At 34.8% G+C, this 22,268-nt stretch overlaps 1 protein-coding gene across 1 annotated transcript in view; it reads left to right on the top strand.

Moving 5' to 3' along the window:
• RYR2 (ryanodine receptor 2) overlaps nt 1-22,268 on the top strand; it is a 286,628-nt gene that overhangs the window by 122,920 nt on the left and 141,440 nt on the right. The window contains exons 25-29 of the mRNA XM_062489006.1: nt 495-598; nt 4,689-4,772; nt 7,772-7,931; nt 18,165-18,312; nt 21,046-21,254. Of these exons, the coding sequence (XP_062344990.1) occupies nt 495-598; nt 4,689-4,772; nt 7,772-7,931; nt 18,165-18,312; nt 21,046-21,254 (705 nt within the window). The remainder of the gene's footprint in view (nt 1-494; nt 599-4,688; nt 4,773-7,771; nt 7,932-18,164; nt 18,313-21,045; nt 21,255-22,268) is intronic.

Raw genomic sequence — 22,268 nt, 5'->3', positions numbered from 1 at the left:
TGGTACTGGAAATAACTTAGAAACAAACATTTTCTCAACTAAGAGGTGTGGAAGATTTCTTCTCTGTTATTTTCATTGGGTAAGGATTTCAGTACTATCTGTATGAACATATTTATGCAAACTAGATGTAGAATTTTTGAAACATGGAGCTGAAGATGAGATGGTACTTTATGGCTTGTTTGTTAAAACAGTATAGGTTGCACTGTTCTTGAACTTTGCATATTTCCTGTGAACATCTGTATAATCGCATGTACAAATTAGCATTTATTCCACTTGAGATATGCAGATCTGAAGTTTATTTGCAAATGCAAATTCTGCCTTGCTTCAACACAGTGATAATGCTCTGAGAATACATAATACTTTCTGTTTTGAAGTACTGTCCAGTCTGAGTAATTCTAACAGGATCAGCTTTAAGTTCCTTGTGGATTGGCTTGGTTTTAAATTTCTTTTAGTTTTTAAGGCATGTTAAGCTTATTTTTCTTACTATTTTTTAGGTTAGAGATGACAACAAAAGACAACACCCATGCTTAGTGGAGTTCTCAAAACTGCCGGAGCAGGAAAGAAATTATAACTTGCAAATGTCACTTGAAACACTGAAGTAAGTTGCTAGAACTTTTGAAGCTTATAGTTAGTTTCGTAAGGAGATTTTGCAGAATTATAAATTGACATGCAAATTAAAATTTGATGTGTAGGTGAGGGTAATAATATGCAAATGAGGGAGTGAGAGACATTAATGAATTATGTACTTGGCACTGGAAATTACTTTGATAGTCTTTTTAGAATTATTGTGGTAATGCTGATAGTGAAATGACAATTCAGACAGGTTTTATCTAGGAGGGCAGAAAGAGATCCAAACTTTGGGGAAAAAAAAATCTTTGCTTCTTATTTGGTTTAATTAAATTTAGTTTAATTTCTTTTAATTTTCTTTATTGATAAAACACACTTTTACACTCACTAGGTATTTAAATTAAGAACTTTGCTTCAGGATCCCTTGCTGCTATTTCTGTGTCATTGTGCATGTTGCCACAAGACAAGCAGTAATAGGCATTCCCTCCTGTTGTGGGTGAGTGGTTTGATGTGTGAATGTCATGGAAACTCTCCAGTTGGAATGCTAGAAAATTTCAATGAGACATTTAAGGGTTTGTTCAAGTAATCTAGTTTTCTGGTTTACAAAATGCAATTCCTCACCTCAGCTTTGTCAGTCAAGGAGGTGTGAGTTCTTACTTGCTGTGAATTAATTGAAAACACTATTAGTGTAAGTAATTTCTCATATATATAGCATTACATGTAGCCAATATGTAAAAATATTTCTCAAACTGATAAATGCTTGATGGTAGATGTGATTCTCCAGTCACCTATTCTTGAAATCTATTCCTTATTTTTTTGCTTGTTAGAATATAGTTGCTTTCTACTATTCAGAGAGTTTACAAAGGATGAATTTGATATACGTGATATTACTTTTCTGTGAATATTTTTCCTATATTATTAAAAATATTTGCCATGTAAACTGATAGTGCAATATAGTGTTTATACTCATAATAAAAGGACTTTATAACCTCATAATAGAAAGCTATGTAGAATACTCCTTCTAGAACTTCTTGCAGATTTCTTTTCAGGCCAGTTTCTCTGCAAGATTTACTGATCTACTGTTACCACAGTAAATAAATCACTCAGAAAAAGACTGAGTACTTAGGGTCATATGACCCTAAGTGCTAAACAGTTTCTGGAGAGATATTTTTTAGAGGTAAAGAATTCAGAGATAAACTGAACTGGAAGGAAGAAAATAAGTTCAAATTTTCAATGGGTAGATATTAGAATTATAAGGAAGGTTTGCGAGCATTTCCCATCAGCAGGGCAATGTGCTGGGGATTCAAAATACATTCTTCCTTTCTATTTTATGAAATTGCAGAAGATGATGTCATTAATTTTCATTACAGTTGGATCTTTTCCTAGAATACTCTATATAATATGGCTCAGGCAGCAGAAAAATTGTGCTCTCATAATTAAATGCATGCTGCTAACCTTTCACTAAGTACTGAACATTTAATGAGTCCTTACATGATTACTAGTTCAGTATCCAGTGCTTTTCTAATCAAATCTTGTAAAAAAACTCCAAGTTTTTGTTTTATAAACATACGAGTTATGGATTACTCTATTTTTAAAAATTAATTTTATTGCTTATTCAAGAAATTATCCATTCAGTGGAAAGATTCTATCCAAAATATAAAGCATTCAGTCCTTCTATGTGTTTAAAATTTGTATGCATACTTCAACTAAATCTTCCTTGCTTCCTTGTATTATTCCTTGTTTTCTAATAAGTAAAGTCCTAGTTTTGTAGTACTGAGTTGTAATTATCATGTAGACATCTGTTGTGCAGGGAGTAGGAGCACCTTGGTTAGTTTGTTTCTACATGCTTGAAAATGTGGAAAAATTAGTGCACTAATCAGTTCTAGGTGACTCATAGATGATGAATTGTAACCTCTCTAGTCTAGTAGCTGTCAGCCTTGACTGGGGGAAAAAGGGGAAGAGGGAAAGAAAATGTTATTTTAAAACGTCTAATAATTTTCTTTACAATTTGCATCAAACTGCATATTTGAAATCGTTTCAGGACATGGAGAATAAGCCTGACTGTAATTAAGTTTTTTTTTCGTGTTTTGTTGCCAGTTTTGTTGCCAGATGAGAGGGTTAGAAAGCAGGGAAGATCTAAGTGATATGATCTGATAGAACATTTCTTTTCCATATACTGGGATCTGTGTATTTTTAAATATGATTGAATACTTTTATGAGCTCTAAAAATTACATACTGTAGGAAATGTCAAGATGTAGGAACGAGTTGCCCCTGAAAATGTCATGGGATGAAAATATGCTTGCTCATACTGTTTCTGCACATGCTTATATATATTTTTTATAGTTTGCTCTTGCAATATGCTTGAATATTTTTTGTTGTTCTTGCTTATTGTTTTGTGACTGACTTTCCATTTCTATGTATTTACTCAGTCTTGTGTGATAATTACATATATTGTGATGATGAGAGCTACATTCAGCCACTTTTAGTTTTCTTGCTTAGGTTTGAAGTTCTTGAATAGTCTTTCAGATTCTGCCAGTACATCTGCCATTTTATCCTCCTGTGGCTCTCTTATGTGAATTTGTTTTGTTTGGTTAGAGATAATTCCTGGCTTACAGAACAAGAAAATTAGGGTTACCAGTGGTTAGCTCCTCTGTACTGCTTTTCTCTATTAGATATGTTCTCTCTCCTACTTATGCTGGTAATAGCTGCATAGGAATCATGTACTCTTTATGGCAGTTGAAATTTAGCTGCACAAAGTATTCTTAGCAGATATTGTGTTTTTTCAGGATGAGGCCACTTGGTATTAGTTTCCTCATTTCTGATTTTACGGTCTAATTTTAAATCAGGGTTCACAGTCCATAACAGTAGGACTTCATGTAGCTAGCACTAAAAAATGTGCTGTAAGAATCTCCTTGAAGCAAACAATTCATCTGTCAAGAGAAATAATGTTAGAAGAGTATTTATGCTCTTTTTTCCTCCCCCCTCCAGTCAGTTCAAGAGCATTAAATATAATTAAAGCAAGACTAAAAAATACCATTTCAGTTAGTAGCAAGAGCAAATAAAAAACTTGTTTGACACATTTCTTCCACTTCAGGAAAATTTGGAATGGAGTCCATGGTACTTATACCTGTGATTTCTTCTATAATCAGTTTTTGTCAGAGATACGATTATCACTCTCAGGTTTTGAGAAAATTCTCATCTGACTCCAAAGTTAAGTCTCTGACTTTTGTATAGGATTTCTATTAATTTCAATGTCAATATTTTATCAATACACCTAGACTAAGGGAAGACTATAAGCCAACACTGAATAAATGAAGGAACAAGTAATTAATAATTTACAGATCAAATATTGGAGAAAAATGAGACTTAAAATTTTTGCTCCCGAATAGTGTGGCTATAAGGAAAGCAGGAAGTCTGAAGCAATCAGTGTTTGTTTCCTGAAATGAGCTGCATTTTGCAGAGTCAGACTGCAATGGGATGGGTTCAGTGGCTCTGTGGTAAAAAACCTTGTGGTGGGTACAAGACACACTGTCTAGATTGAATAAGATGGCAGTTTTGGCCTAATGCTATCATGCATTCTGCTGTCAGTTCTCTCTTCACAAACATGTCCTAAAAAAACCCAGATCCAGCTGAAATCTCTAAATAATAGCATCCTCAGAAAGAAGACACGTTCTATGGATAAGTGATATTTTATGCCTTTTTTCTTTGCATAGCTGCGGTAGAAGTAAAAAAACTTACAAAGATGTGGATATGAAGCAGTATGAGTGAGTATGTAAGCAGTATGAATAAGTATATAAAGCAGAAATAATAGTTCAAGGACAATCTTCAAACTGATAACTCACAGATGAAATATACTATATGATAGTTCCATTTTGAAGTACCTTACTCATATTTTTACTAAAATTTTGGAGCATTTTGTGGCATTTACTTAACACTATCAGAAAGCTTATTACATATGCAAAAAGCTGGTGTTCATATTTCTGTATTATATTGTAATAATTGCCATAGGTCTAATTTGTTTTATAGGGCCATTTATAGGCACTTTGGTGTGCCTATAAACAGTAGGAAGTGTAAATATAGAAACACTGTCTGTAATTAATCTCTGATTTCTGTGCCCTAGAACCTTGCTGGCATTAGGCTGCCATGTTGGAATTGCTGATGAACGTGCTGAAGAAAAAGTGAAAAAAATGAAACTTCCGAAGAAGTAAGTTGGAATACAGTATGTCTTCTTGTTAGGCAGTGTGAATTAAATGAATTCTATTTTAATGATTCAATATTTGGGCTACTAGTTTTATTAGTTCTTCAGCATGCACGTCCATGCATGAATTCTCAGGAATTTTCAGAAATTTTCACATACCATAAGTCACAGTTTTTCTTACAGATATTTTTCACCTAATGTGTAGCCAAAGCTTAGGTTTTCTTCGGTGCTATGTTGTAATGTCTGATGTTCGTTGTTATGTGTTTCTTTTCTGTATTGTGTGCATCACAACGACTTTGTAAAGAATTTTTACAGTAAATTTGCCAATGTATTTTACTGTGCTGTGGATATTTAAAGGTGATCCTTTTGAAAGTTCTCAAATACCCACAACTTGAGGTGTAGAGAACAGGTACAGTCACCTGACGTTTTTCTAAGTGATTTGTTGGCAGCAGCATTGGTAGGACTGGGCTTAGCCTGGTAAGGTGTCGTGGCCTCCACTACCACAGCTCTGAAACCAGCCATCGTGACCCAAGCCCTGGCTTCCTAGCACCAGTGAACACAAACAGAGTTTGGAAAGAAAGAATCTGGGAACTTGGACACAGTTGAGATAAAGGAACTTTAGTTTCCTATGCCTGTCTGACAGCTCTACTGCCCAACATACACTTGAGCCCATGGGATGAAGGAGGATTAATATGTATTATATGTAAAAAGTCTGAAAGGTAAATGCCACAATTTTAGTAGGAGAGAACTTCTGTATGGTCTGTTATTCCTGAATTTAAGATAGTAATTTAATTTCCTTGGTTATGACTCAGAGCAATGGTAAGTGCTGGTTGCTGAGCTGCTGCCACCAGTAGCCACTCGTTGCTCTTTGCAGGAACGTGCTCTGTGCAGAAATAGCTGTTCCTCTGGTATTGCATATCTCCATTATTCACAGCAATCCTTCACTGACCCATACCCCTGCATTACATGAGGCCAGTGTAATAACCTCCAGCATGTTTACCTAAAACATGTCTTCTTTCTTCCTTTTGTGAGCCAAAAGCCTGTGCCCCATTCTGGCAAGACTCCTGCAGGCTTCTAGGTAATGCTTTATTACAAGGTAGCTGTAAGAACCTGGACCATCAAGTCTTTGATGTCTACCACACTGCACAGATTTACATACCATTGATATTACAGTTTCAGAATCCCTGATGTGGTGGCTTAGCCAGATTGAATGGGAATAAAAGCAGGAAATTAAAATAAACTAAACTGTTCTTCAGTTTCAGTATCTCAAAATAACTGTATATATATCAAAGAAGAAAAGCTATCTTGGGCCTTTTCTGTTTTCATTCTGAATTTCCTGGGCAGAAATATATGTGCATTTGCAAGATTGTTCAAGTGAATGAAATTTCCTGCTTTTGAAACATGGCAGCTGAATCTCAAGTCTGAAGAAATTACACTTTCTAATATAAGAAGACCAGTAATGTTGAGTCTCTGTAATGTCATTAACTGTCATAACTTTAGAAACCTGAAGTCATGCTGTACATATGAATTTTGATACCTCACACGTAACGGATTGAAAACACTAGCAAAAAGGAAAGGAAAATATTGTGGCTATACTCTTACAGGCTTGTGCAGGGGAGCATGACAGGAAAGAGCACAGTAATTGCCAGCCTGACAAGTGTGCTAATTTCACATGTTTCACTGTTTCCATTACTGTCTTGTATTACTTATCTCACTGAAGGGACTTCACAGATACCTGATTAGAGGTAACTGTGAGGGCAGTGAACTCCTGTGTAGTAGAAACCTGAAGATTGGGAATTATTTGGATGGCTGATTTTGGAATGATGTTTTTGAATTGTTGTTATCAAACTTATTTTTTTTCTTTTTACTGTGGTGATTTTTAAGGAAGATTCAACCTCTTATTTATAGATGGCAATCTCTCTTAAATACCTGTCATTTTAAATTACTGTTTTCAACAAATAATTTGTTTCAATTGTTTTAAAATGGCTGTCACAGAAGAGAATTAATTAAGATTGGTAAAGTATTTGAATATCTTGGGATATAAATGGGGGTAAATACTGTTTAGTTTTATGGGTTTCTCTCTGTCACTACAAATAAGGAAAATACAAGAAAATTACCAAATTGTTTAGAAAATAATTGAGCAATTATTTAAACTAGCCATTCTTTATACACCCCAGGGTGTGTAATTTCAATGAGAGAATGTTGTTTATTTTCCACAGACTCCTTTTGTTTCAACCAGAATAATGGCTTTTTGTGCTGGAGGAGAAATAGAATACTAGAATAATTTAGGTTGGATAAGACCTTTAATGCTTTATGTCCTCTATTGAAGGATTGCTCATAAGTAAAGTAGGAGATTTCTATAATTAATTGGAAGGGAATAACTTCACAAAAGTAGCATTCCTAGGAGCACTAAAAAAAGTGAGGAAGCTGCCTTTCTATTCTGAAGTCATGCTTAAATTTTAAACATTTGGTCCTATGATTTGAAGGATAGTTAAGCTATGAATTATTATGAAGCCAAACTTTCAAGGTGGATTTTAAAACTGGTCTTGTGTTAGCCATTTGACCTGCTCTGTCTCTTAGCATCCCTTTAGGTAACAGGAAGAATATGTATTTTCTTTTCAGTAGGAGGTAGCTGGAATTTAGTAAGTATTGTCGTTGTCTCAGAGGTTGCAATAATATTGTTGATATACCAATTTACATTAACAACATCTTAATCTACTACTTTGAATATGTGGCATTACTGAAATACTGTGAAAACCTTTTCAGTTCAGACCGTTTTGTGTAGCTTTCATTACTTCATCCCATCAAGATGCAATCAGCTTGAAACAGAATCAAAATCAAAAACAAATCAGTAATCAAATTTACATTATTGTTCTTTATGTTCAAAGGCAGATGTCATATTTATGTAGATATGTTGCATAGATGACATTTCTTTCTTTTGTGGTTTCTCATAGTTTTTTTATTCTTGCTGAAAAGTAACTGCAAGTTCTGTTTTTTACCAACAGCTATCAGTTGTTGAGTGGCTATAAGCCAGCACCCATGGATCTGAGTTTTATCAAGCTGACTCCCTCTCAAGAAGCTATGGTGGATAAACTAGCAGAGAATGCTCATAATGTGTGGGCAAGGGACCGTATAAGGCAAGGCTGGACATATGGTATCCAGCAGGTAGGTGCTAACTTCAGACACTTAAAACAGCACTTATCTATGGACATACTTCACAGCTGATGGAAATAATGGTGGCACACAGCCAGGAAGAAACAGCTAGTCAATGCAAGTTTGTCAGTCAAAGAAAACAAAAATACATAATTTAAAGCAATCGTGCTAAATAGCAGTATGAGACTCTTTTACAAGCAGTATTAAAAAAAAATTTGGTGGTATATTCTTGTTTTCTCTCTAGATCTCAGATTGAGAGAATTGCATGCAGGAAGCTAATTTGCTCCAGTATTTTAGGAAATGTAAATGTTGACTTTGACTAGGGGAATATTTAAATGTTTGCAGTTCTGGGAATTGAATAATTTTGTTTAGCCAGGAAAATCAGAATGTAAACTTCTAGTAATAACTTTGCTAATATGTTATATTTCTGGCAGAAGATGTGTAAAACTTAAGTCAATGTCACAGTTCCAGTCCTACTTCAGTTGTTCTTCTCCAGTGAATAGGAATAATATTTGGTAGTTATCCCAATGTGTTATAAAGCATGGTGGATTATTAAAAGCAAAACTCAGGTACTTTGGTTTCTATAAAAGACCCACAAAACCAGTCAATTGGGTATACCATCAGCCTAATTTAGTATTTTTCAAGACAGCTTCTACATCAGTTTTCCCTTAAGATTTTCTATTCTGTTTGTGATTGATTGTGAATTTTATATACAGAAAGGTCTCTTCACTTGTGTTAATAAATGTGTGGTAGCATTTCACAGTGAAATTTTAGGACAGTTTTCCCCTTGGAGAAAAATGAGTTTCCATGGTTTTGTGCTAAGCATAAAAGCTCAGCTTTATTATTTTTGCAAAAATGAGAAACAGCTGTTTTGTATGTACATACCCTTTTCTTACTACAAACAGTGGTTTTGCTTTTGACAAAAATTTGAGTTCTACATTTCAGTGCAAGATGTGTAAAATTTTGTTCTTCTACAGGACCAAAATTCATTCTATTTGCAAAACTTTTGTGTTAAATAATAAAATAAGCTGGGTTTATACATATCAAGTTGAGCACTTCACCTTATTATATACAGGTATGCTCTTGTGACAAAATAAATGCTGCATATCTGCATTTCAGTATTGTTCATTACAGTATCTTACTATGAAGCTGTGATTGTGTTACTTTATAAGCTGTTTAAGAAATCTGTGTTCTTTATTTGGGTCTAGACAGAGAATGAGTCAATTCTTCTGTTTGCAGACTGGAATATATGTATATGCTCTACTAGAAAAACACTGAAGATAATTCAGTTTTTGTGCAACTCCTCTGCTTTTCCCAAGAACAAATTTTTCCGTAATACTGCGCCTTTAAGTAAGAGGTGACCTTTTGGAGTGCTGTTAATATTTCTGATGGAATATTAATCATGAGAAGTAATGGGAGTGATGATTTTCTGTTGTCAGGTAGGGGAAGGGTATTAATTAGTTTTGTGCTCACTGTTTCCATCCTGTGTTTATGGGGTCAGTGCACAATTCATTTCTACAAGAAAAACTGTATGCTCAGAAGTATTTCTGCTATATTAAAGAAAGCACTCAAGAATATATACCATGTCTCCATGTTTTTTATTCTTTCAGAAGGCAATAATTTTCAATACAGGACCTTGCCAACTGGGAGCTTTGAAATGAATGAAAGTTGGGAAATAGCTACAACTTTGATAGAAACTTGACATAGGCTAAAATTAAATTTAGTTTTGCAACAGAATTTATTGGTTAAGATAAAGTTAAGAAGTTTCTGGAATCAAATGCATCTCTTACCTAATTATATTTCTAACTAGCTTTGGGAAAATTTAATCTTATGACTCACACTTAGTGAATAAATTTCTTAGATCTTGAAGAGAATTTAACCAACCTTTTGTGTCAGTATATCTTTGAAAAAACCCACAGATAATTTTGCCATATTTATTGGAGTGAATTTGCAGCTAAATTGCATGTTTTCTGAATTAGTGAGGTATTAAGTAGGAAAGTAAGTTAAATGGTGATGTCAGAGACTTTCCCAGTGTTACTGGTTTAGGAATAGTATGTAAAAGATGTAATGGGAGTGGGTGGCAAAGAAAAATTTCTTCTTTACATCTTCACAATATTTTTATTATATGCTATCTTTATGTATGTTTTTGTGTGCCTGTTGATATAGAAAGTCCTGCATTTGAAGAGGTGTGATGTGATAGTCACAAATTATTAGTTTTATTATGGTTCCCAAAAGGCAGTGGAGCTGCTCAAGGCCACAACTTGGATTAAAAAAAAAAAAACACCCCAAAACCCCCAAAAAACATCAATCAGACAAATCTAGTATGGGTTATAGCCTAAAATTAAACACTTCAGAAGAATCATGGAGTCCGTCTTATGTTCTCCGTGCTGTGCTTAGGGAAAGAGACTAAACTGACTCTTGAACCTAAAATGATGTAACCCTGTGAGGAGACATATTTGAGCCTCACCAGGAGAGAGCAGAGGAGGAAAAGGAGGAAAAGGAGGACTCTGCTCTACTCACTGAACAGCTCTCCGTATTTTACCTACTGACTCCTAAAATAGTTTCCTGAGGAAAGCTCTTGGAACTCTGGCATTCCCTAGGCTCCTTTCCTAATCCTGTTCACTGGATGACAAAATTTAACATGAAAATTAAATCTCAACTCACTTATTAAAATTTATAGTCTGGTATGAGGAACCTCATGGCAACTCGAGGTTTTGTTTAAAATGTCTTGGCCTTGTAATTACTGAGTGGTACATTACCAATTTTTCAAGAGTTCTGAAAGATTGGCTCCATAGCCTCAAAGATGTCTGACTAGAAAAATGGGATTTAGGTATCTACATCCGTTCTGATGGCCAAAGACAATTTTTTTTATAAAACGTTATCGGAATGATAGCCCCTAGTTTAGTTTTCAGATACTTTTTAAGAAGTTGGTGTGTATCAAGATCTGATTTTGACTACTGGGTTATGCTCTGAAAGAATCTTAGACAAATGCTTCTGCTCTAAATCTTGACAGGGCTTTGGTATATATGATAAATACTTAACTGTTCTTCCTTATCAAGACAAAGACAGTCATGGGCATGCAGGGAAGAGTCTGGAGAATTTAAAGCTAAAAAGCTTAAGTGCCTATGAAGCTGATCATATTTGGAGCTGGAAAACTGATTAATTGAGGTTTTGCAGTATTGAGTGCTTATGCTTTAAGCATCCAAGAATTTTTTGACCAACTAAAGACTTTTGTGTGCTGAGTTGTGCGCTGTTGTTGAGAACGCAGTGTAGTGATGCAGTGAACAGTGTCATTGTTATGCTTACAGCAGAGTGTGATTGTTAAATGTGGACCAGAGGTAAGAAATATTCATGACCTTGAGGAAGCAGATTTACAAGATCAACAGTATACTTTATTCCCTTATTTCTGGCAGACAAGTTACCACAGTCTCATGGATAGTTAAAAAGGAATATGAAGCCCTTTTTCAACAACAGTGTGTCTTACAGAAGCTGCCATGCTTTGGATGTTGATGTTGATTTGCTCTTAATTCCATAATCTTTTTTTCAAATATTTCTTTTCCTTTCGAGAAAAGACCAACAGCTGAGTTTCAGGAGTTTTTACAATATACAGATAACTAATACCATTTATTAAAATCCAGTAAGAAGAGAGTAGAAGAGCAAGGTGCTCCTTTCTGAGTGCAATGCAGAGATGTCTCTCATTTAGCTGGCATATGTATCACATGGCAAAGCTGCTAGCTCTGGCTGTTGTCCCCACTGCTACATGCTTCTGCATGGCTCCAATGGGTTTATTTCATGGGCTACATTTTGTCATCCTGTCACATTCCTGTGACATCCTACAGTACTGGAATAAAGTGGCACGATGATGTGCTGTATAATAATACTATAAACAGATCTTGCAGAGCTGTAAAATAGTTTCTTAAGGGAAAGAAGCTTACAGATGTTTTAAAGTAGATGAACTAATCACTGGGAAATATGTTATGAACAGCAATTGTGCTGTGGCTGTAGGATGAATTAAATCAGCAGGTCTGTTCAGTATGACAGCCTCATCATTTTGGGATTATATAAAATGAAAAGAATTAAAGGGATGCTGTCAAGTAGTTAATGTAGAAACCGTTGCTTTCCTTAAAAATTGTTGGGGAGAAAGCCTTCCAACTTCCAGTTTCTTTTTCTTCTTCTAAATCCATCACTGTTTGTCAGGCTTTTTTCTTACCAAGATATAACCAGCTACATTTTGTGCACGACTATAAGCAGTATTTTTGTTCTGCTGCTGCAGAGCCAGCCAGCCAGGAGAGGGAGCACAAGTTAGTTAAAAAGTCCTGTTCCCAGAACTGTCCTGGCAGCTGTGATGACTCTGATCACAAACAACTGTTTTTTTGTAGTACAGCCTCACAGTTGCTTCTTGCTTCATGAAGGGAAGAAAGCAAAGGAGCAAAACAGGTAGGAAAAAATATGTGTTTCTGCTTAAAAGAACATACTAAGTAGCAAGGGTAAGTGGAAAAACAAGCATGAAAATCAGTATGAAAATACTTAACAGTGTCCTTTTAAGGGAGAACATGATTACTCACAAGTTGGTGGTCTTGGAACTGGAGAAATGGTAAATGAACAATGGCAGATAGAGGAGTTAGAACCAGGCAAAGAAGCCATATGTCCCTGTGCTAAATGAATTAAAATAATCACATTTGTGCTATGAGAAAAGGCACCTTTTTTTGTTTGTTTGTTTGGTTTTTTTTACCTTAATGGATTTTGATGTTAAGTCGTGTCATAATTACATGAGAGTTTTGGGGGGGTTTTTGTTACTTTTAAGCAATTTTTCCTAATAAGATAATGAAAATAATAACATTGAAGTATAAAAGCATGTATTTGTGACAAAATCTTCACAATCTAATGGAAAATATTCAGAACTCATAAGTTTATACATAAACTTAGGGTATTTTTTGGCATATTAATGAATTTAGGGTATTTTTTGACATTCATTGAACTATGATTTTATGCATACAGGAAAATCCTAACATCCATATGAATAAGGAAAAGACAGAAAAGAAAAGAGTCGAGCTTAGAGATCACTAAGCAAATGAAAGTAATTTGAAGTACATTACCTGCCTCATCCCTCTTCCTGAACACATGACTTCTAGGTCTCCCCACTGATTATAGAGATCACAGGCGAAGACTTTTCCACATTTTGCTTATATACATTGTCACATATCCAGATATCTTAGTCAAAGGGTATCTTGCTGCCTCTTCATGTTGCACTGTGTTCTGGCCAGAAAAGCTAACAGTCAGAAATCTCATTTATACTGAAAAAGGAAAAATCATTAAAAATCTCACACCTTTAACCTTGTTTGTAAATATTGGCAACCTAAAATTTTCCTTGCACTGTGTGAAAAGCATCTTGGAAAAGATTCTCTGCAGTTCCTGTCCTAGAATAATCTGTTGGTATTGCCAAACAATTATATGAAATCTTACCTCTCTTTGGCCCAAAAATGCAAGACACTTTGGTCTTTTAAAGTCAGGATCTTATTTTTTTCAGAATTATAGAAAGTATATGGCATCATTAATTGGTCAGGAATTGGTCTCCTCAGACTGCCTAAGGCAAGAGAATGCAAGAGAGGCATTGCTCTGAAAAGTCAGGCTGGGTGAAATATGCATGTGTGGGAAAAATCAAGTTGTTGCTTATTTTTTCATTAAATATATATAAAACCAGCATCTTGTTCTTGTAAAAACCATTTATGTTACCTCACTTTGACATTTTACATTATTTATACCGATATATTAGTTTCTTCCATTTATAGTCAGGGCACATTCTGCCAGGCATTCTGTATGGCTATGGTCCTCAGTGAAGATGGCAGAAGCTGTACACATATTACTAAAGGATACACATAATTCCAAGGTTAGAACTCGGCTGCTAGTATTCCAGGTGAGGAATACAACCTCTTATTTGGTTGGATACATTTGGATTACCAACGTTGCTAAGAATACTGCTTTATGAGCACTTTCTGGTTCTAATGCTCTGGAATTTGAAAACTACTTTTTAATTAAATACCAGTTTAGAATTGTATTTTTCCTTTTCCCCTGTAAGATGATTTTTAATGTTCCTGATTTCTGGTTAAACATGAGCTACAGTGATAGGTGTGGAAAAGCTAGCCCTCTGGATAGGGAGGCATGGAAGGTGTGGTGTTAGTAAATGATGCTGCTCACGGTGGCTCACTGGTTTTCTGGCAGCACTGCTGGCAAAACGTGCCCTGTAGCATTTGTTGTGGCACTTGCTTGGGAATGTCTGTGCTAGGGAGAAGTGTGGATCTTGCCGGTTGGCAGAGATGTGACAGCAAGCGGAGTCAATTCACAGCTGTGGAATGAGGGTTTGCTAATGGTGCAAAGGGAGCTGAGAAACAATAGCACATTCGTCTCACTGAATGTGTGCTGAAATACGTTTGTTTTGTGCTTGTAGTTTAACAGCCTTGCTTATGAGAATAAAATCACTTCAGTGCCACACAGAATATGTATTTGCACAGCTCTAATACTTTACATCACAAAATGTGTGTTCCAAATAAATTATTATCATATTTTTCCTGCACTCTTACTACTATGTGTTCTAACTTCTCAGTCTTTTCCTGTCTCTCTTTCTGATGAGCACTTACATATTATTCTGGTGACCTTTTGTTCCCTTTAGTCTAGTGGTCTGTGCTGTTCCTGAACTTCTTAGAGATTTGGGAAGGTTCAGGAGTGCACATCTTTGCAATACAACTTTTGTAGCCCTGAAAACTACATTATTATTTTCAGATGTCTTTTAGAGGTTTATATGATGCTTTGGTTTTTTGTAACTGAATTACTGCTGAAGCACACAGCCTTATTACACACACTGCATCTCTTAATAGGTTCTTTTAGAGCTGCTTATAGAATTTGACTATGGTTTTCTTGCTGCTGTACATGATGTGGACATTTCTCATTTCATTCTTATGTGAGATCTGTCTGTGCAAGTTCCAAGACCAGTTTTAGGTCCAGTGCTACGAGATAAGTTACTGACACATCATACTCATTGAAGAAAAGAATGCACTTTCCATTTGATGTGTGTTTCCTTTGAGTTACTTTGCAGCAGTGTTCTTTACCTGTCATGAAAGTTTTAAAAGGCTTGTTGATGATTTTTGGGTGCGTGTGTGTTTAGGTTTTCTTTTTTTCCTGTAGTTCTTTTCCTTTTAAGAGCTGTATGTAGTTTAAAAAACTTATGCAGTTATATTGGCACACTGTCGACCAATTATTGCTTTATTCATATCCCTTTGTACCCTACAAATAGGTGTATGTGTGTCCATTCAAATTGTTGTTTGTCTGTCACAGGCTGCATATATCAGAATTTGTCATGTACACTGTGAAAAGTAATACTGACTTTTCATGGTCACTGCTATATTACTGATGTTTAACATTATTACTTCCATCCAGGACACATTCTTCCAGGCATCCCAACTTTCTGTGGTTGCCATGTTTTCCTAAGTAAAGTAAATTAAATTCTAAATTATTAATGGATGTTTGTTACATGAAGACAAAGCTGTGTAATAAAATACAGTGGCTTTTTTTCCTTTTTTTTTCTGTGATATGATAGGTTATGATTTCAAAACAAAATAGTTATATAAATATCATGTGTGCTACCCAGCTCAAACCATTTGTCTGTTAACAAGTAGTTGCCAGACAAACTCTGTACAAAACAGGCTTCTGATGAATCATTAGACTGTTAAATCTGGAAAATTCTGGCAAAAAAAGTTAAAAAGCTTAGGCTGAATATTAAAACTTATTTTAACAGTCTATAATAACTTTTGTACTGAGGAGGGGGAATTCAGTCTCTGTACTACTTGGAAATGCACTCAATAAAAATTACCACTCTTAGCTAATCAGTTTTCTTGTTGACTTGATTGCAAATGTGCAGAGCTCAATCACTGTACAGGATCATTCCTTACACTTACATCAGAGAGGTACAGAAGGTCATTAGTACAAAGCCTTAATGATGAATATAATAACAAGAGTTCATAATTCAGAAATAAATAGCACATTCCAAATTTAAATAGATGTGTAATAGAAAAAAAAATAAAAGTAATGAAGTTATTAAAAGGAAGATCTCACATTTAAATTTAAAGACATAGCCACAGTCTTGAATAGGTGAAAAAGGTCACAATGTTAAATAAAATTAGATCCAAGGGAAAAATTATCTGTAAAATCAAGTTGGTTCAATACATTAAAGTTCTGTATTCCTTTTTGTTTTCTCTCCTTGATCTTATTTTGTGCTTAACCATTTTAAAAGCGCTTATGCTTTATTTCATTTTATACACTGTTATCATTTGATTGCCTGTGTGTTAATGGTTGCTATGGCAAATACAAATGCATTGCATTTGTACATTACATTACAGTATAACATTATTTAATGGATAAGAAATTACATATTTATTGTTCCAAACTTTCATATTTTTAAAGGACAGTATTTCACAATATCTTTTGGACATATAGTGCTTCAGAGGAAATTATTTCTCTTTTTTGTGTCCTTTCAATAACAAATAATCAAACTCATACGGTTTAATCACCTCAGATGTTAATGTGAATACTCTTAATCAAATAATAGTTTCTCATAACATTTACTTCAGCATTTGCTCGAAGGTCACAGCCCTTTTTCACATCTACCAAATTAAACATTGGACAAAGCAGGATGTCAGCTTAAGAATTTGGAACATACATATATATATATATATATATATATATATATATAGTAAATCCCTCAGATGATATTAGTATTGGCCCTGCCACTGTCCTTTCCACAGAATATAACTAGAGCTGATGTGTTTTTGTCATTTGTGTCCCCAGAAATGTATTACCTTTATCTTTCTGTTAGCCCTTTTAGCATGTAGGTAATGCTTGTCCCTTAATATTTCTTCTCTTAGAGGAATAACTAGTAGGACCAGAGTTTACCAAGCACTGGTTTGTAATTGACCTTTCAATATCTGCTCATTATGACATGGCAACAGATAGCCTTGCATCTGAGCATAGAAAAGATTACAAAATATGTCTGCAAGAATTTTTTTCAGAATGGATGTGCCACTTCTTCTCTGTTTGCAAAGATAGAATTGAAACCACATATGTTCCTAAAACGAGAACTGTAATGCTGTAAAAGAAGAAAGGTACTTCCACTGTAGACATTGTCTTCTAAAATAATAGGCATTGGTTTTGGGGTTCTTAATAAATCTAACCAATAATGAGAGCCTCTCAATATAATTGGTATTTTCCTGAAGAGAACGAACAGCAACTGTGGTTTTTTTTATATCTCTGGTCCTTTTTTTTTTTTTTTTTATATACATATTAGGACAAACATGGAGAGTTCTTAGCATGGTTTCTCTCATTGCCAACAAATTCGGACAGGATGCGAGAAGAAAATATAGACAAGAAAACAATTGTGTTAGCCACTAAAAATTAGATTAGCCATTTAAGTAATCCAGTTAAACACTGCTTTTAAATAAGATAATTTTGCAGTAGAAGAAAACCTAATCAATGTTTTTTAATAAATCTGAAATTCAAAAATTAAACCTTATGAATAATTTCAGCTGGAGAGAGGTTAGTTTAATTATCTAATGTAAAAAGTCTGCACATGGAAAACATAAATCATATTCTTGCAAACCCCTTTATTTTTGAAAAAACTGTCTTAAATAGTTGTTATAGTAAGGCACAGGTTTATTATCTATTTTGTAATTTATTAATTAATGTTGCATGCATATATTATTTTTTATTAGTAGTATTTCATTCTTTTGTTTTTATGACTTTTTTTGGGTGTTTTATCTCTCTTGTTTAGTTCTATAATTATTAAACACCTGTATATTTGTGGTACAGAAATGTCTCAGCTTTAGTTAGAAAGAAGTTTCTAGTTATGGTAGCTTTATAAACAGTGTTTGAATTTTTTTTTTTTTACTTTTCTCTCATTCTCTTTGGATCTGTCCTTGTTTCTGTGGCTTGTATTGTTACTTTATTAAGTAAATTTGAAAGAAACTTGCATCAGGTATAAGACACAGAGCTTTATTTGTGTGTTTCACTTCTTTTTTAGTGAATTCAGTCTTGTAGTTTCTAGACTACTGCAATTGTTTTGATTCCTTTCTATATTTGAAATTACATGATTTCAGTTGGTATAGAGAGTCATTTTTATGCTGCTGTTGAAGAATAATCTTGTCTGTAAGAAAAAAACCACGGTTTTGAAAATTGAGCTGATTTTTCATACTTATGCAGGATGTGAAAAATCGACGAAACCCCCGTCTTGTACCGTATGCTCTTTTGGATGATCGAACAAAGAAGTCCAACAAAGACAGTCTTCGGGAAGCAGTCCGCACCCTTCTAGGCTATGGTTACAATCTGGAAGCTCCTGATCAAGATCATGGTAATTAGTTTTGGGTTTTTTCTCAGAAAACCTTCAGGATTTTCCTCATACTGAATTTGTTAGTCCAATAAAACATTTTGAAGGGCTGCTTCCAAATCTAATAGGTGCTTTTCTCCACTTTCTGCTCTCTTAGATCTTTCTTTCTTTCCTTATTGTTTCCTTTCCTTTTTGTTTCCTTTCCTTATCCTGTGGCTTCAAATGAATATTTACAAAATTTTAACTTTAAATAATGACGAATTCTACAGTATGTGTACAATCTTGTATTTAAGTACTTAAAGCTAAGGTGAAATTTTCTAAAATAAAGGACTACAAACCACATTTCTCTGAATGTCAAGCTGCAAGTCTAGAATTAGATAATCTGTTAGAGCCTTTAAGTCTCCTGGACTTTCTCAGGTCTTGGAAGCTGAATTAGACTAAACTAAATTTTAATTCACTTTGTAAAAAGTTTTCTTTGAACTTGCATCATTGCCAGGTTGAGCGTTTTATTGATACTCTGGGCAGTATTTTCAATTTGAGACATCCTAGACAAGAACAAAAAATTGAGCTGTTAACAAAGAACTTTTAAAGTACACAAATTTTATCTCAATAACTGCAGCATACATAATGTTAAGAAAATACAAGAAATCAGGAGGCATAGTAGATCTAATGCCTATCAATTATTTTAGAAGTTCACTTAGAGATAAGGAAATACGGAATAATCAAAATTGAAACTAGCATCTTTATAATCTCAGCAAAATTTTGAAATTTTGAGAAATGTGTCTAAACATTTTATTTTTCTTCTTACAGTGATAGTGATTGCTAAGTTTTGACCTATTTAGGCCACAGACCTTCAGTAAAGTATTTCTGCAGAAGACATAACTCATAGCATACACAGTGAATCTAACATTTAGAATTTATTTTCTGAAGCACACGTATGCTCTGATCCTCAGCTTTTATGAGATACTGCCATTAAATTACATTTAAATATGAGGCATTGCTGAGACCATGGATGTGTAACAAGGCTGGATTGCTGAATAGGTAGAACAATGTTCCTTAGTGGAACGGATGGTGTTGGTGGCAAAATGCCATGGTCTCACTCTTAAATCTGCCAAGATTGAAGGGTGTAACCCTGCTGCATAATCCCAGAATTTCTTCCCCTCCCACTGTTGGGAAGGAGATGCTGTAAAAAGAGATTGAGCCTGACTTCATCTTGGTTCTGAGAAGGTGTGTTGGCTGGTGCAGGAGGCCTTTGTCTCTTGTGAAGATACAGGGACTCTCTAACAGTGTAGGTGAAGTGGGGAGAGAGAGCACACTCCTTTTCCACAGTCTCTTCCACATCCTGCTGAGCAATTATAATCCCCTTTTTCGTTTACAGCTCTGAGAACCACATGCTGCTGCCTTTCCTAGGGAATGAACTGTTGAAAACCACTATCTTTTTCCTTAGAATGCAGAGCTCGTTGAGCTGGTTCTGTGAGTGGAGTTATTAAATGAAATGTAAAGAACACTAGTGCAATCCTTGAATGTGAAAGATGTGATCAAGGTTCTTGCAAAATTTCCAGAGGAAAGGAACTGCAGAACAGTGTCCTATGAATTGGTCTTTCTTGAGAAAACATTGGAATTTAATCAGCAAAAGGTTTTTATAGTCATTTTGGGGTCTTAGATTTTGCAGTTTATGAGCTTCTCAAGTTTTGCAGATGCATAAAGCATGTCACAAGGATCCTGTTTCATCAGTCAAGATTCATACTCTTATTAAGGGATTTAGAGCCCTCTAGTGGTGTTCTGAATCTCCAGTCATTAATTTTTATTTAAACATTAATTTTACAAAGTTCTCTAGTATTGCTTTTTATGTTTTGTTATTGTTATTACTTACTGGTTTCCCGCGGCAGCTGTATTTTTGGGATTGCTTAGACTCTAGAAAGCATTTTGTTACTTAGAATCTAAAAAGAAAACAACTTCTCAGTTACCATGCTTTGTGTTGCTTCGTCTGTATAGGTAGGGCACTAAGGGCCTTCAAAAGTGTTTTAAGGCATTAATTGTGTAGACTATCAAAGAAAAAAATTAACTGATAAAGAATTATGTGGCAGAGAGGTGTGTTGCTTAGCGGGAACTTAATGAATCTCACCTGACTGAAGTCAGGCATGGTGGCTTCATGAGAAGTGATGGTTAATTCTGAAAGATGTGATTTTATAAGCTATCCTAGATGATATTGGAAATGTGGACCTTGGTCTGTGTGGGAAAACAGAAGAGAAAGGGAGAAGTTCTTAGTATGGCCTAACAAATGGGGGCAAGTAGGTGCAGACAAATTTGATCTTATGACAAACTCAGGAAGAAGAAGAATTGTGATTACACTGGAATGTGGACTTTTCAAATGTTGCACGGGCTTTATTTGATGCATTACAAGTTTGTGGGAAAAGATCCATGCTTTTGGCCTTTTTTTCCCTGAAACTGAGAAAAAGAATCAGAGTGACACTTGAGTCATCAGCTATTTGTAGCTGCATTCAGATTTCTGACTTCTCCTTTCTTTATGTTTTTTTTGTTTGTTGTTTTTTGTTTTTCTTTCCCTGATTCCCAGAATGGGCAAGGACACTTTCCCCACATTGCTGTTCTGCAGCAACATTCTTCTTTTCATGTCTATGCTCAAAGAGATTCCTTTACCTTTTGCTTTCACTGTTTCTTGTCAGTAGTTGGGAGCAGCGACTACATTGCATTTTGTTTTCCCCTTTATACTTATTTTTATTTTTTTAACCCTTACAGCAACAAGACTGGACATGTGCAGTGGGATAATGGAAAAGTTCAGGATCTTCCGCACAGAAAAGACTTACGCAGTGAAGTCTGGGAAGTGGTACTTTGAGTTTGAGGCAGTGACTGCAGGAGACATGAGAGTTGGCTGGACCAGACCTGGCTGTCTGCCAGATCAGGAACTTGGCTCAGATGAAGAAGCTTTTGTTTTTGATGGCTTTAAGGTTTGTATGTGTTTTTCTGTAATGATATGCGTGACTGCAAAACTTCTAATTTTTGTGTCTCGTTCCATGTATCATTTGCCTCAGTTGCCTTCACTGCTTTCATTGATGTTTCATGAAATTATTGCTCTGTCTTTGAGGGCCTAGGTAGAATAACTAGAATTAGTGTCACCTGAAAAATTAATTAGCAAGGTTTGGCATTTCTAGAACATTTTTTTTTCACAAATTCCTGTAGTTTTTCAGTATATATAAAGAAAGAAAAATCAAAGTGGCTTAATCAAATTCAAAATACTGGAAGCGCTGTAATTACCTATGAATAATTTCTTTAAAGTTTTACTTGGTTGTTCTCTCTATAAGAAGTGCCCTTAGGGAATAAATATGGTTAAGATTATTTACAGTTAAGTGTTTGAGGCAAATAAGTTTGATACTAAGTTTGTGTAGAAATGTCAGAATTCCAAAGAGCATAGCTAGGTTTTCACAGAAACCCTTACAGCTTAAATGAAGCATGATAGAACCACTAAGGTTTGCTGAAATTTAACTCTGTGTGAAAAAAAATTACAGATTGAAATCTAGTCATAAAAATATATGGTAAAACAAACCTTTATATTACTGACTATCATCAGAATAGATTAAATGACTAATTGAAATTTTTAATTTCAGTATGAGGGCAAGTCCAACTGCTATCCAAACCTTAATTGTTATTAATTGTAGCCTTGTATCTGGTATTGGAATTAATTTTCCTTATTACTGTTAAAATTACGTAACAGACATCAACAGTATTCCTGGATGTAGCCATCAAGATAAAGGTCTCACGATGTATTTTATAAATGCTGTGGGAATTTATTTGTTTCCCACTCATATGTTTCATGAGAAGATGCTTTGAAGAGAGAACTGGAAAGGTTTTTTGTAAAGGGTCTTACGTAAACAATTCAAGTCCTCTATTTTTACTGGAATAGCTTTGTAGTCGCCTTCTGAATCTCAGGGTTTGACATTCAGTCCACAAAACTATTTTGTTGT

The sequence above is a fragment of the Cinclus cinclus genome, chromosome 3, assembly GCF_963662255.1.
Source record: "Cinclus cinclus chromosome 3, bCinCin1.1, whole genome shotgun sequence".
Classification (NCBI taxonomy): Eukaryota; Metazoa; Chordata; class Aves; order Passeriformes; family Cinclidae; genus Cinclus; species Cinclus cinclus.
Note: the sequence above shows the minus strand (reverse complement) of the source record. Positions and strands in the feature narration are given on the sequence as shown.